At 51.9% G+C, this 16,266-nt stretch overlaps 1 protein-coding gene across 2 annotated transcripts in view; it reads left to right on the forward strand.

Moving 5' to 3' along the window:
• The window catches only part of LMBR1 (limb development membrane protein 1), a 135,937-nt gene extending 133,000 nt beyond the window's left edge, over nt 1–2,937 (forward strand). For both annotated transcript variants that reach the window (XM_018046643.1, XM_013963627.2), the window contains exon 17: nt 1,064–2,937. In XM_018046643.1, the coding sequence (XP_017902132.1) occupies nt 1,064–1,149 (86 nt within the window). In that variant the 3' untranslated portion in view covers nt 1,150–2,937. The remainder of the gene's footprint in view (nt 1–1,063) is intronic.

The raw sequence follows: 16,266 nt of genomic DNA on the forward strand, positions 1-16,266 counted from the left end.
AGTGAGCGAGCGAGCGAGCGTGCGTGCATGCGTGCGTGCGTGCGTGTTTTTGGCTGACTTATACGTGTTTTTGACTGACTTATATTTTCCTTCCCAGTCATCCATCATAGACAGGCTCAATTTCACTTTTTTTCCATGAAGATGTGCAGGTCATAGAAATTTAAAAATTTGGCATGTTGTGTTGGCTTGGGAGGGGCATAAAATTGTATATCAAGTTAGCTAGAAAACTACCTGAAATTTTAGGGAAAAAGTCATCCAAGTATATCTTTATAAATGTCTGAGCCTCATGAAAATTGTTCCCTGGAAACCTTTTCCATGGATGTGCCGCTTATGTGTTCTTAAATATCTTAATGCTTCGTTTTGTTAAAGTGCCCAGAGCTTCAATACCAGTTAAGCTCTTAAAAATCCCTGCCTTTCCTGCCCAGAAAGGCACAGCACTGCTCGGTGTGCCGGGTACCCGCTGAGTAATCGCCGTGTGATAGAGGGAAGGAGTGAACTCACGAGGCAGGGTAATCGTGTACTCTGTGTTCAGGCTGCTCTTTGTCCTTCCCTTCTTCTTGGAAATATTCTCCACTGCTTTTCTTTTTACTTGCACGCTTAATGTCTTAGTGTGTTTTCCCTGCATTTTCCTGTGAGTGTGTATGTATGAGTGTATTTTAAAACAAAAATGGGATCATCCTTGTTTCAAGTTATTCCCCAAGAAGGGCCCTTGAGGATGGGGATAAGCTTGCAGGAGCAGTTTCATTAGAAGTTGCTCCTGGGGCCGTGGTGGAAGGTGGGGCGGGGCGGGGGCTGTGTGGAGGGCAGGGGCTCTGCCCTCAGCGGAGGAAGCTGAGCTGGGCCTGTGGGAGGCTGGGTGAGGGGACGGCTCCTGCATGAGGGGAGGCTTGGCTTCCCCCCGGGCAGCTGTCTTCAGCGGAGGCCCTGGGCGCTGCCAGTGGGGCACAGAGCCCTTTCTTGCTGCAGGGAGTAGGCCACGCGGCAGTCTCCTCAGGAGCACCTCATGTTCTGCCCAGCCTCTCAGCAGTGTGTTAGTTCTTACGTTTTCTTCATTTTTCTGCAGGGCTTCATAAACTGCACTTATCAGATACGCCGAGGGATTCAGACACAGCAAAGCCTTCTGCAAATGGACATCAGAAAGCACTGTGAGGCCGCAGCGCCACTCTGCAGTCGGGAGCAAGCACTCCACACTCGCGACATTCCCGCCAGCCGGGCCGTCCCGCTGGCCGTGGTCCACGTGTCGGGCCTGGGCCTGTCCGTGTCCCCGTCTTCACAGTTTGAGGGCGTGGCTGCCGCAGGTCGTCTCCTCTTTGTTTGCCTTTGGGTGGACCTTGTCGTTTCCAGCCAAGCGCAGGCTCCTCTGGGCAGCGCATCTTCTGGGGGACATGCTTGCTTGCTTCAGCTGTGCAGCCATGAGAATGTGAGAAAAGGCGACTTTGGGGCTTTCTAAGGATTCATTTAAATCTCATTATATAGTCCATTCAAAGTGTAGACACCTACATGAAAGGCATCCTTCCTTAGTCCTCAGATGGGCAGTTTCTGCAGAAAAATGGAAGTTGATAGGTGTGGTTGCAGTGGCTGCATTGAAACTGTGATGGTTGCAAATGACGTTTTCTACTTCCTTCAAGAAAAAAACGAAAGCATAGTTCTGACTTATGTTCCTGGATACTGACTGGAACTTGAGTTAAGGGAAAAATACAAAACCCTTGTAACCTGAGCCTTGGTAGAGTGCCACAGGAACCCGTCTGCTGCCCAGCGTAATAGCTATGGTAGGGTGGGTCACGCCACCATGCTTCCTGACAGTCTGTGTGTAGACAGTTCAGCATTACCTCGCACACATAGCTGCCAGTGTTGAAGACACTTGGAACTTAGGTTTTGCCTTATAGGCTGTATGTACACTCAGTTTTTTTTAAACATTTTTTTCAGGAATCCCGTAATTCCCTGTGCTCCTGTGTCCATTGTGGAACCGTAAATCCTCTGTGGTAGAAACCCCTTCTTTCGCCTTCGGTCACTTCTGCACATGCCAAGTTAAACCTCAGACTTACAAAAGCGATCATTTAACGCCAGAACACACAGCATCGGCCAACATTCGTGGTGTCAGGACAGTTCTGCAGTGTGTCATGACCTCACGCTCATTCAGTTATTAAATTGTAAATAGTTACGGGGACAGGTTCTTGACCTCAAGTCCACTGAGTGAAAACTCTGCCATGCTACTCTGTGTCACCCTCCGCTAGGTTAGAGCGCCAGAAATTGTGCACGCAGGAGGAGGCGGCGGGCCCCTCACGCGCCTCATATCACGAGGCCGCCAGAAATGCGTGTGCCCACGTGCACTGGGTGTGTGGCAGTAGAGTCTGTGTTCAGACAAAAACAAAAGCATAGTTTCCTCAAATTGTTGAATCTAAAGGTTTTGGGGAGAGAAATTTATGAAAAATAGGCTGTATATATTTGACATTAAAAATTTCCACTAAGAAGCAAAATTATAAGAAAAAGTAACCTCAGCTCCATGTGTATACTTCTTAATTTAGACCTCTCCATTTCCTTCTGAGTTTCTCTTGTTAAAATGCAGCTTAGTTTTAAAACAAAAGAACATTTTGTGATTCTAAATGACCCTCAGTAAATACAAGCAGTCTAGTATGGGTGAATTCTCAGCATAAGATCCACATACTGAGAAAAATTTATAAAAAATGGCTTTCTTCAGTTTTACTGGTAATTATACCTATTTAAGCATTAGTTAGAGGTTTTGATTTTTACTGAAACTTGGCTTGCTTTGAGCAGACCAGGTCAAGGGGAGAAGAGAAAAAAGTTCCTTTAAATAAAAGAATATCACTTTTAACTTACACCAGTTTCAGGGCACACATCCAGAAGAGCTTCTGGGTATTTGTAAGATGTCTGAAAATTTTTGAGTAAAGTATTAAACTTTTCAACGTCTGTATCAACTCTTTGCTCACCTGAAAGTTTCTTTCCATCAGAGGACTTAAGCCAGGTTTGGGTCGGTAAGGAGTGAAATGTATAGTGGATTTTTCAAGCTCTCATTGGGTGCTTCTTCATTGCTGTGTGGAATAGAGGGATGGTTTTTAACCTTGGGTCTCAGACGTGTTCTGTGTGAGCAAATACAGGTGGTTACATCCTCGGTCTGCACGTAATGACAACCACTTGAGACTGCAGATAGCCTGTGTATTCCCGGTCATGTCCAAACCTCATTCCTGAGTGAGATGCTCATTCTAATTGCAGGCGCTTCTCTTGGACACGCTGGAGGCTGGTGTGTGGCCCTGTGCTGGGAGGGGGGTGTCGGGCAGCACGTGGAGCCGGGCTGCAGCCAGCAGCGCCGTGGCCGGGGGCGGCACCACGAGGCCTCAGGCCGGAGGGCCCGGCGCTGCAGTCAGACGCCCAGACTGCCCTGCTCCTGAGCGGGCGGGGTGCGTCAGTGACAGGTTTAATAAGGCTCCGCTCACAGTTTCTCAGTCCCAGTCCCAGGAGCCAGTGTAAAGGGGCAGTGGGCACTGCTGCTGTTCTCATTCCTGGTTCTGGATGTAAGCACGCTGGCTACACATCTTACACTTACAGCATTTGTGATGGTCTTCACTGATTTTCCAGGGTGTTTCTTAGGTTTAAAATTTACTTAGCTTTGTGCACATTCTCTATGAAAACGAACCTGCTGTAAATGTGAGGCTTGATGTGAAGACTCTGCGCACACACATTAGCAGCTTCTGTGCCACGCTGAGGGGTGGGCAGCAGATGAGAACGAAACCTCACTGGTGGTTGTTGCTTGGATGCGTCTGAGGTGCAGACACCCCTGACCTGGGGCGGTGGCTTCCGCCCGGCTTCGCTGGGGCGCAGGTGGCCCCCTGTGGCCCCGGCGGTCAGCTTGTTTGCGCACAGCACGGGTGTGCGGCGTGCTCCTTGGCGGCTCTCTGTGTTGCTAGGACAGTTTGGTGTACTGAGTGTGTAAAGGCAGGGCTTGCGATGCGGATCCATGCAGTCCTGACCATTGACGCTTTTAAAAACTGGAATGATGTTACTTTGAAGATAGTGTTCGGATGCACTGGCGAACGATGTTTGCGTACAGGGTGTTTTGTTTACAGATCGTCAGTCTTGTTGGTCTCTATGAGATTACTTTCAGTGTGACTCAGAAATTAAAGTTTTACAAAAACTGACTTCATATTTTGGTCTACAAGTACTCAAATATTTGTGTTTTTGTTTTTTATCTTATATACCCTCATGGCTAAACGTAAGGGTACAGATTGCGTTCATTTGCATCTTACGAAGGGCAGTAGTTGTTCTGATGGAACGGTAAGTTGAAGAAATGGATGTTTTGTGTCCTTTTTGTTGGGGAGTTTTTGGTAGGTCAGTTTCTTGCAACCTAAAATGATTGATATCATGTATGTTATGTTATTTATTTGACTTACTTAGATAGGATTTCTCTGATTTTTTCCACTGAAGGACTGAGCCACATACCTGACTGTGGTCTGGGCAGCTTAATCCAGGGTCTTTGGAAGGCAAATGCCCTTAGCATCTGGTTCTTCACTGACAGAAGCCTCTCTGGCAGTGACTTCCAGACTTCTGACTACAGTAAGAAATCCACTTTACAGCGTAACACACACACTTCTATGCATACAAGCAAAAATCTAAGGAAATAGGACCTGCTTTTACTGGGTGTGACGCATGCTGCCATTTTCTGTCCTGTTTTTTTTTTTTTGTATATATATTTTTTTAATTAGATAGAAACCACTAAGTCATTTCCTGGCTGAAAGAATGATGAACACAAGGAATTGTTTTGGCTTTTGAATATTGTTCAGGTAAAATCCATTATCGCAGATGCTCTGAAGCGATTGAGTATGAAAATTATTTGTTGCCCTGCAAAGAATGTCATTAAAGTCAGTAGAAACTGCTGACTCTAAAACGTGGATTATAAAGTTTCAAAACCAAGTGATCCATATGTGTTGAAGGAGTAGTGCTGGGAGCTCATTTTCAAGAGAAGTTACTTAACTTCCAGTTCTTTGTAATTCAATTAGGAAAGTTGTTTCCAAGTTCAGGCGTAATCAGGTAGGCACTCAGACAGCCCAGTCACTGTGGGTGTGACTTTGGTGTGTGCTCTTCCCGGTGTGTGAAGAAGCCCGCTTCTCACGAGCAGGGTCACGGGAGCCGGGCAGACACTGCTGCTGTGCTCTTCCCTGAGGACCAGAGGCAGCGAAGGGCCAGGGCGTCTGAACGCGGGGGGCTGGCGCCCACACGTCGGCTATGGGTCTGAGGAGGAGAGCTGTATCAGCTCCTCAGAGTACAGTGTTCTATGACGCGACTGCTTCAGTGGCTCTTACCTTTGAAAAGCTGCTGTTTTAAAAGAACGGCCTGCCTGCAGACTGGGGCACCGAGCGTCAGGACTGGGGTGCCCCTGGAGCCAGCACGCCAACTCACGGCCTCCTGGGGCCTGCAGTCCCCCTGTGCCGGCTTAGCAGTGGGCGTGAGGCTGAGGCGACGGGTCAGCGCCAGTGCCGGGCCTGGCCCTCCCCAGCCGCACCTGCACTCTCCCCTCCTGCCTCTGCTTCTCAGCAGCGACCCACTTCTTTGCTCTTTCTAGTCCTCACCATGGCATCTCATCAGGCCTCGAAGTTAGGGGGTAAAGTCAGGAGGCGGGTGCAGAGTCCTTGCTGTCAGCAGCCCTAGACCTGGGGGCAGGGGAGATGCCCCCCTCCGCTCCAGAGCTCGGGGGCCCAGGCACAGGGAGGTGAGGACGCGGCCTGGGGACACGCCGGCGAGCTGTAGCACTGGCTGTGAGCGCAGGTCCGCATCGCTGCCGCCTCCCCTCTGCCTGCTCCAAGGGTTCTTATTTCCCAGTGACTCCAGTCGGGTGGTTCGGGATTTTCCAACACCGGGGTGTCGAGTCAAGCATTTGAACACTGCCTTCTTGTCTCAGGTGCAGAAGTGTGGCATGGCCTCAGAAACTCAAGCCGACTTAGTTCTGTCTAGATTACAGATAGCATGAGTAGGTATCTAAGATGTCATTTTAAGATGAGACCAGTTTTACGTATATAGCTTGCAAAGAGACTTACTGGTTTAAATTGGTAATAACAACAGCGATAGTAGCAGTAGGCACTGCTATTATACTTCCCTATGGCAAGTATTGTTCTAAGCATTTTATAGGTGTTTTTAAAAATACTCACCCACCTAATACAAAAGACGCTGATGCTGGGAAAGATTGAGGGTGGGCGGAGAGGGGGCGGCAGAGGATGCGATGGCCGGACAGCGTCACCGAGTCGATGGACGTGAGTGTGAGAAAGCTCTGGGAGACGGTGAAGGACAGGGAAGCCTTCAGTCCATGGAGTTGCAAAGAGTCGGATTCGACTGAGCAGCTGAACAACAGCTCGTTTAATCCTTACGACAGTCCTGGGGAGGAGGCACTGTTAGTATTCCCGCTTTGCTGATGAGGAAGCTAAAGCACAGAGGGGCTGGGTAACCCGCCCGGGACCCACGGAGCACAGGGTCTGAACCCCGGGCCAGCTGGCTCCTGAGTCCTCACCCGTCGCCACTTTGTGAGCCTTGCTTCCCAGATGGCCTGATCAGTTACAGCCGATGGAGGGCACCTGTCTTCACAGGGAGCCCCTGTGCTAGTTGACAGAGCCTTGCAATATCAGAGCCTCTGAGACAAACTAAGGGGCTTGTTTAAAATTGTTACCTGTTTTTACGGTGCTTAGTGAGGACAGTGAGCCAGATAAGGAACCACGAGTGAGACGTCGGGGCTTTAAGAATGCGGCTTGATCACCTTGGAAGGAAGAAAACAGTTCGGGAAAATTTCTTAAAGATGCTGGTTCTGCTGTGCCCGTCCCAGCTCTCAGCCCTGCGGGTTTCCCGCGGCCCAGCGAGCTCCACCTTTGGGGAGGTTTTGGCAGAGCCGCTGGTGCCGGGCAAGCACCTGGGCTCTGAGCCCCACTGTGAGCTGAGCAGAGCTGCGGTTTCCTTACGATTCCACACTCCTTCCCATGCATGAGACGGGCAGGGCCTGTGCTTGTGAAAAGGGTTAGGCAACGGTAGCCGTGACCTGTGCCAGTCAGAAAGTGGCATCCCACCCACGAGCCGTGTAGGGGGACCCGGGTGGCTTCTCACCTGCACACATGTGCCTTGTGCCCAGGGCTCTGAGCGGGGCCGCCAGGCCACTGTCGTAGCGCAGGGCCCAAAACATCAGATGCTCCTAAGTATTGGCCGCTGTTCTTAATAATTAAATGTTCCGTCGTGATGGCTTGACATTGGTAAGAGGATGTCACAGTTAGTTGGGGCAGAGCCTATAGGGAGCTAGGGTGGGCCTTAAATCGTTGGCCGTGGTCACTGTAGGAACAGCTGAGACCAGCCTGTGGAAGCTGCTCCGCGTCTCTCTGGTCCACCAGGCTTTTCTAAATGCGTCCTCGCTGATCCTTACAGAAATGACTCAGCTGCCAGGTTGCTTAAAGGCTTAGTGTCTTAAAGTTGTGATGAGGATTTTGGAACAATGTAGGCTACGTTGAAAACTTTAAACAAGAAAACACTTGTGAGGCTGTACATCCTTGTTACATTCTTCTGGTTAAACTTGAAAGTCGAGATGTGTTAAATTAAGTACAGTTTTCTTATGAGGCTTTGTCCTTGAAATAGACGTCAAATCTTGGTCTACAAAAGGCAGTGTGGAGTTCCCTGGCGTCCTGTGGTTAGGACGTGGCACTTTCGCTGCCCGGGTTCAGTCCCTGGTTGGGGAGCTGCGGTGCCGCAAGCCACGTGGCACAGCTGGTAAAAGAAATGGCGGTGACGTCGGATGGTTGGGATGTTCCTGCTGTTCTGCCGAATTGCGCTCTTACGTTGCAGGAAGCGTGCCTGCGGCAGTAATTCCACGCGGTTGCTCTGCGACACACCAGATGCCCCCGTCGTGTGTGTATGGAACATCCTTTGCTCATGAACTTCTTTTCCTCCTGACGTATAGGTTAATGTCATTCCATGGGATGTCTGTATAGCCCCCCTCCTGATGTGTGGGGGCCGTATCTAGTCAGCTCCGTGTAGGTCTAGCTTATTTCCGGTCCCTAGCTGCCATGGACTCTGAGGAACCGCTCTCTGCACGCCTTAGGGCAGCGCTCGCGGAGTTGGCAGTGGGAGCCTCCGCTGTCTGCTCTGTCTCCTCTCTGGCCGCCAGTGTGGGTTTCCCCTCATCAGGCGCTTCTCCAGTCCTCTGTGCGTCACTGCTTGGGTGTCCTGCAGTTCCGGTCAGTGCAGCCCCACACCTGAGGGGGTCAGTCTCAGGAAGCCTGACTGCCCACCCCCACTTCAGACGCACATCCGGAGCCCAGAGGCCATCACGCTCTGCCTGGCCCGCTCCACAGCAGAGCCCAAGACTCCCTCATCCAGTCCAGCTCCTTCCAGAGCTGCTCGCAGGACCCGGGGCAGCAGCTCACTCACTGGATGACCTGCCTCCCATGAAGGGCGCAGGTCAGGACCAGCCAGCTGGGAGAGACCCCCAGGCCAGGTCTGGGGAGGGGGCGCTCAACTTCCCCACCGTTGGTGGGGGTCCCACCCTCCTGGGGTGCCCCCCCCCCCCCCGCAGAGCCTCCACCTGGCCATTGGAAGCCCTCAGGATGCCTTCAGGAGGCAGTTTGTGTGGAGGAGGCTCCGCCCTACAGGCGTGCTGGATGAAATGATTGGCCGCTGGTGATGAGCTCAGCTCCAGCCCCTCTCCCCTCCCCACAGGTCACGAGGGTGGGGCTGACAGTTCAGCCCCTAATCACAGGGTTGGTTCCCCTGGCGATCCTTGGGGAGTCTACAAAAGTCACCCCATTCAGTGTGGAGAAAAGCAAACCCTCCTACACTGTTGATGGGAAGGCAAATTGGTGCAGCCACTATGAACAGTGTGGAGGTTCCTTAAAAAACACACAAAAGCTGGAGTTACCATATGACCCAGCAACCCCACTCCTGGGCGTATATCTGGGCATCTAACTAGAAAACTGGTTGGAAAAGTGGCACGCACCCCGGTGTTCATGGCAGCGCTGTTGACAGTAGCCAAGACGTGGAAACAGCCCAGATGTCTGTCAGCACAGGCATGGGTGAAGAAGGCGTGGTGCCCACGCGGTGGAGCGCTGAAGCGAGGCGACCGTCAGCTGTGTCCAGCTCTGTGGCCCCATGGACTGTAGCCCCCGCCAGGATCCTCTGTCCTGGGATTCTCCAGGCAAGAATACTGGAGTGGGCTACCATGCCCTCCTCCAGGAGGTCTTCCCAACCCAGGGATCAAACCTGGCTCTCCTGCACTGCAGGCAGATTCTTTATCATATGAGCCACCAGGGAGGCCCCGATGGAATGTTCAGTCCAGCCGCTCAGTCGTGTCCGACTCCGTGACCCCATGAACCGCAGCGCGCTAGGCCTCCCTGTCCATCACCAGCTCCCGGAGCTCACTCAGACTCACGTCCATCGAGTCACAGATGCCATCCAGCCATCTCATCCTCGGTCGTCCCCTTCTCCTCCTGCTCCCAATCCCTCCCAGCATCAGAGTCTTTTCCAATGAGTCAGCTGTTCGCATGAGGTGGCCAAAGTACTGGAATATTACTCAACCATAAAAAATGAAATAATGCCATTCGCAGCAACATGGTTGGACCTAGAGATTTCCATACTAAGTGAAGTGAGTCCGAGAAAGATATGATGCCTCTTATAGGTGGATACCAAAGAGGAGTACACATTAACTTATTTACGAAACAAACGTGTTCAGGCACAGAAGAGAAACATGGTTCCCAAAAGAGAAGGGCGGGGGGCAAAATAGGAGCATGGGGTTAACAGACGCAGACTACTGTAGACAGAATAGAAACAGCAAGGGTTTACAGTATACCACAGGGAGTATATTCAGTTTCTTTCGACAAGTTACTGATGCAATGGAAAAGACTGGAAAAAAAGTGTAAATACATACATATACACACGTGTATGAATAACCAGATCACTTTGCTGTACTCGTGAAACAAACACAGTTTTGTAAATCAGCTTCACTGAAATTAAAAGTCACTTCATTCACATAAGCCCAGGTGTGGTTGAAAGGGGCTTGTTATGAATATCAAAAGACACTCTTATCACTTAGGAAATTCCGAGGGTCTTTCTTTAGAGCTCTGTGCCAGAAATGGAGGAAGACCATATGTGTATTTCTTATTGTAAGTCACAATGTCTTACATTCCTAGAAATAAAAATGGTTCAAAGAGGATGCATACTGCAAACTCTTTCCAGAAAGACCATATCAGCAGCGCGTCTGAGATGTGTGCGCTTGGCTAACCCTGGAATATCAGCAGCGTGTCTGAGATGTGTGCACTTGGCTAACCCTGGATTTTGCCAGTCTTCAAGTCAGTGACAACCTGATGGGCAAAAGGTGTTTTTTCTTGCAGTTTTAGTAACTAGTGGGAGAATTTAAAAAGAATTTTTCAGTTCAGTTCAGTCGCTCAGTCATGTCCGATTCTTTGCAACGCTATGGACGGCAGCACGCCAGGCTTCCCTGTCCATCACCGACTCCCGGAGCTTGCTCAAACTCATGTCCATCAGGTCAGTGATGCCCTCCAGCCATCTCACCCTCTGCCGTCCCCTTCTCCTCCCGCAAGCATCAGGGTCTTTTCCAATGAGTCAGTTCCTCACATCAGGTGGCCAAAGGATTGGAAGCTCAGCGTCAGCATCAGTCCACTGTTCACATTTCTCCTTATATGGGCTATTACATATGCCTAGCCGCCATTTGATAGCTCTCATCCTGACTCTTTTATACAGTTATCCAGTGCTAAGTGCTTATCTTTTCGTCATAAATATTTTCCCTGCTTTTTTTACCTTGTTCGCATTGTTTTCTGCTATATGGAAATTAAAATTTTGAAGTAGTTAAAGTTTATAATATCCCATAAATTTTTTGATATCATATGTAGGACTTCCCTACTCTAAGAGCTTTTAAAGTACTTACCGAATTTTGCCCAACTCCTTCCATTGAGTGGTACCTCGCATACCACGTGTCAGGCTGCACCCCACAGGCCTACAAGGCCTTAACTGCCCCGTCACAAGACCAAAGGAGGAGGCTGGCGGCGGCAGCAGAGACCTCAGTGATTTGTTGGATCAGAGATCTCACCTCGGAAGCAAGGTCCTAGAGTGACTTCAGGCTGCGAGTGGAGGGTGGGGGTGCGTGTCAGCTACAGGGGGTATGGATCAGTTACAGGCTGGCCCCGGGGTAGGGCCCGGTATGGGTGACGGTGGGTAGACGTCAGTGGTGGGGGATGTCAGGCTGGCTGGGTGTCAGGAAAACAGCACGAAGGAGCCCCTCTGGGCGGAAGTTTGGAGGGCTCAGGAGCTGGGGCTGGCAGGCAGCCGTGCGGGCAGGTACTGATCAGGCTCTGCGAGGAAGAGGGAAGGGGTGTAGAGTAGGCTGCAGGTGAGGCAAGGACTGGGCCAGCAAGAGAGCAAGAGAATGGCCATCTTGCGGGGGGGACCTGACCACACGCCATAAAACTCACTCCCACAGTGTACAGTCCATTGGTGGTTCGTGTTTAAAACCCAAATTCAAATAAATCCAGGGATCTGAAGGCTTGACTAGGTGGTTTATGATTCGGGCAGCATCTCGTCCTGTGGCTAGAGGGAGCATCCAGGGTTTGTAGAAGGAGGAAGGTGCTCGTTTATAGGGAGGGGGCAGGACGAGGGGGCTATCAGCCAAAGAGGAGGAGGGAGCGTTTTTAAGCCAAGGCGTCTTTGGGGAGGGCAACGGCCAGGGTGCCATTGTGCAGGCTGCCCCTCCCTCTCTGGGCAGAGGGGGCCACACGACAGGCCACCTGATGAGGACCGGAAGGCCCCCGACACTGGGCCGAGGTTACATTTCCGGTGGGGGCCCAGACTGCCGCTAGGCCAGGGAGCACGGGCTTTAGCCCGGTGACCCAGGTGGCTAGCCTTGAGTATATCCTCAGGGTTGGGCAAACACCACCATCTAAATCAATCCCAGAACACTTCCGTTTCCTCAAACCAGCCTACTTTTCTGAAAGTTAATTCATTTTCGCTGCGACAGGTCGCGCTCTGGCTGCGGCCAGCGGCGGCTACCCTTCCCTGCGGTGCGCGTGTCTCTAATTGCGGAGCACGGGCTTCAGAGGCTGCAGCTCCGGGCCCTAGGGCCCAGGCTCAGGCATCGACGAGCACAGGCTTAGCTGCCCCAAGGCATGTGGGATCTTCCTGGCCCAGGGATGGAGCCTGTGGCCCCTGCATTGGCAGGCGGATTCTTAGCCACTGCACCACCAGGGAAGCCCAAACATGCCACTTGGAAGGCTTCCTTTGTGGAAATCAGTCATCCTTTTCCCGGTTTCTTCTGAGGAAAGGAGTGCAGTCGTGGTTGTCACTTGCCACACAGCCGCTCAGAGCAAGGAGTGTGGCTTCCCACAAGGCGGCCGGGGCCCTGGCCCCGCGCAGTCCAGGGGCAAACAAAAGCCGTGTGGTGTGGGGCCCTGGGAAGGTGACTGACTGCAAAGAAGCGGGTCTACCCGCTCTGCGGATGTGAAGGGGGGTTACCCCTGGGACTCCGAGCCACTTCCAAGCATGAACTTACCCTCCGGAGGGACAGTTGCAGGAACTGGGCAGCCGCTGGGGGCTCCCAAGGACAGGGCCGCCCCGCGGGCATTCAGCTCACCGCCGGCAGTCTGCTCGGAGCCCCGAACGCAGCTCCCGCCCATCAGCTTTGCTTCCCCACGAGGCTGCTGTGGGTCGTGGCAAATCGTACGGTGAACAGTGTGTGACCTCCGTGCCTTCTCCATAAACCCAGTGTCCTTAAGGATCGGGCTGGCGTCTAAACTCTGTGACCCAGAGCTGTAACTAGTATTTCTCATGCTGTTTTGAAGAATATGCGCCTCTTCATGTACTGAACACTAACCGTGTGTTTTGAGTTACGGATACTTACTCGCCCTCTTCACTTCTCAGGTCCTGACCAGCGACTCATTCCCCTCTGTCTCCCACAGGACACGGTGACATCCCTACATACCCCTGGCTGATAGAGAGGACGACGCATTCTTTTAGACATTAGCACTCTTGTTGGCAAAGAAAACTCTCGTTCACAAGACATCCCAGAGACAGTGGATCAAATCTGTAGGTCAGTTAACACTTGTTTCAATGCTAGTTTTCTGGTTTTGACAGTTTTACTAAGGCGTGTTAACATGAAGGGAAGCTGGACGAAGGCTCCATGGGAACTGTCACAACTCTTTGTGCACCTAGGTTATTTCAAAATGATATATATGTATATTAAATGAAACGAAACTGGAATTCACTACTAAAATGAGAATAAACCAAATACCCAGCTGCCTGGACAGGTAAGATGAAACTTAGGGAGTATCTATGGATTTAGGCAGCCTCACAAGTGAGTCCTCCACCAAACTCGCGTTTCTCTGGGCCGCCACTCTTTCTTGATCAGTGAGCAGTTTTCAAAGGAGACCCAGAGAGACTGCGATGTAATCGTACAGCCTCTGCGTGGTGCCTGTGGTTTTTGCCCTGCGCACATCTGCCCGGAGAAGCGGCTGCCCCACTGCGGCGTCTTCCTGTCCGGTAAGCGTGGCCTCCGCAGCCTTTGCCGGGCGTCATGTTCCAGAGCTTTTCAGTAAGGAAGTTCCCTGATCTGCCATCAACAGTCCCGGCCAAGTGAGACACGCCCCGGCGCCCTCACGGGGTTCTCACTTGCCGCTTCTCACGGCAGCCCAGGCTCCTGTGGAGCCGCTGCTTGTGTCTGCAGAGCGCAGTAGGCAGGAAGGTTCCTGGAAGGATCTGCACAACTCACAGAGTCAGGGACAGTGTGAGAGGCGGGCTGCGGAAGCGGGCAGGGTCACCAGGTGTGGGCAGCGTGCCCAGGACGCGGTCACGCCGGCCCTGAGTGGCCCCCCGCGCTCGCCGAGCACCTGGGGCCCCCTGGCTGCCCCCCTGCAGGCTCTGGGCATGGGGCTGGGCATCAGGCCGGCCAGGCTTTCGTCCTCAGCAGGCTGTGCTCTGCTGGAGGGGCCACCGGCGGGAAGCAGGAGGGGGCTTGTCTGGGAGCCAGCCTTCCTGAGCTCTCTCACGACAGTGTTGTCACTGTTCAGCCGCTCAGCCGTGTCTCACTCTCTGTGACCCCAGGGACTGCAGCACGCCAGGCCTCTCTGTCCTTCACCATGTCCCAGAGTTTGCTCACACTCATGTCCATCGAGTCAGTGACGCCATCCAACCATCTCTTCCTCTGTCGTCCTCTTCTCCTCCTGCCTCCAATCTTTCCCAGCATCAGGTCTTTTCAGATAAGTCAGTTCTTCCCATCAGGTGGCCAAAGCATTGGAGCTCCGGCTTCAGCACCAGTCCTTCCAACGAATGTTCAGGGCTGATCTCCTTCAGGATGGACAGGTTGGATCTCCTTGCAGTCCAAGGGGCTCTCAGGAGTCTTCTCCAGCATGACAGTTCAAAAGCGTCAATTCTTCGGTGCTCAGCCTTCTTAATGGTCCAACGAGTGTCTGCTCACCATTTAAATCATCTCCAAGTCAGGCTCCAGATTCTTTCATGGGACTCTCCATCACTGCAAAGTGAACATACCCCAGGATATGTGGATGTGCTCATTAAGGGACATATGTGCATAAGTTCAGTCGCTCAGTTGTGTCCGACTCTTTGCAACCCCATGAATCACAGCACACCAGGCCTCCCTGTCCACACCACCTCCCGGAGTTCACTCAGACTCACGTCCATCGAGTCCATGATGCCATCCAGCCATCTCATCCTGGGACGTCCCCTTCTCCTCCTGCCCCCAATCCCTCCCAGCATCAGAGTCTTTTCCAATGAGTCAACTCTTCACATGAGGTGGCCAAAGTACTGGAGCTTCAGCTTCAGCATCATTCCTTCCAAAGAAATCCCAGGGCTGATCTTCAGAATGGACTGGTTGGATCTCCTTGCAGTCCAAGGGACTCTCAAGAGTCTTCTCCAACACAACAGCTCAAAAGCATCAATTCTTCAGCACTCAGCCTTCTTCACAGTCCAACTCTCACATCCATACATGACCACAGGAAAAACCAGAGCCTTGACTAGACGGACCTTAGTCGGCAAAGTAATGTCTCTGCTTTTGAATATGCTATCTAGGTTGGTCATAACTTTTCTTCCAAGGAGTAAGCGTCTTTTAATTTCATGGCTACAGTCACCATCTGCAGTGACTTTGGAGCCCCCCCAAAATAAAGTCTGATGCTGTTTCCACTGTTTCCCCATCTATTTGCCATGAAGTGATGGGACCGGATGCCATGATCTTCGTTTTCGGAATGTTGAGCTTTAGGCCAACTTTTTCACTCTCCTCTTTCACTTTCATCAAGAGACTTTTTAGTTCCTCTTCACTTTCTGCCATAAGGGTGGTGTCATCTGCATATCTGAGGTTATTGATATTTCTCCCGGCAATCTTGATTCCAGCTTGTGTTTCTTCCAGTCCAGCATTTCGCGTGATGTTCTCTGCATGGAAGTTAAATAAGCAGGGTGACAATATACAGCCTTGACGCGCTCCTCCTATTTGGAAGCAGTCTGTTGTTCCATGTGTGCATGGGCTTTATGTAAAGAAAACACCCCAGATGGGATGAGAAATGAACAGGAACAGGCGTGGTGGGGTTCCTTCCCAGGCGACGCTGGGGTCGTTGTGCACCTTTACAGGCGTGCAGCTGGCCCTGGCCGCCTGTCTGTCCCCGCCTCCCGGCCTGGCTGTTAGTTGTGGCTGCACTGACCTGCCAGGAGCACTTGGGTGGCCGCAAAGCCTGCCTGCAGGACCTCCCTGTGGCCCAGGGGTAGGAACCTGCCTTCCAATGCAGGGGATGGGGGTTCGACCCCCGGTCTGGGAACTAAGATCCCACATACTCCAGGCACCACGATGAAGATCCTGCAAGCCACAACTAAGACCCAAATAAAGAAATAATTTTTTTTTTAGTTAAAAGGAAAAGTCTACCTGCTGTTCCTCAGCACGGGGGAGGGTTCGCTGGAGACCCCAGGCAGAGCAGCCGAGAGCCAGGAGCCACTGAGGGCAGCTCCTCGGCCCTCACCCACTGCTGACGGGCGGGCAAGTTCAGAAGAACAGGCTGCTTCTTCTGTCCCTAACATCTGGGGCCTCTTCTGTCCCAGCAGCTGGGGCACCTCGCCAGGACCCTATGGTCAGTGCTTGTGAATGACCAGGCTCCCAGGAAGAGTCATGGATTTCTTTACATGTGAGCCGTGAACATGTGGCTCTGAGTTATTAACACGTGACATGCTGTTTTAGACAGCATATTAGAAAGCAGAGACATTACTTTACTGACAGAGGCCTGTCTAGTC

Source organism: Capra hircus, chromosome 4 (genome assembly GCF_001704415.2).
Source record: "Capra hircus breed San Clemente chromosome 4, ASM170441v1, whole genome shotgun sequence".
NCBI lineage: Eukaryota > Metazoa > Chordata > Mammalia > Artiodactyla > Bovidae > Capra > Capra hircus.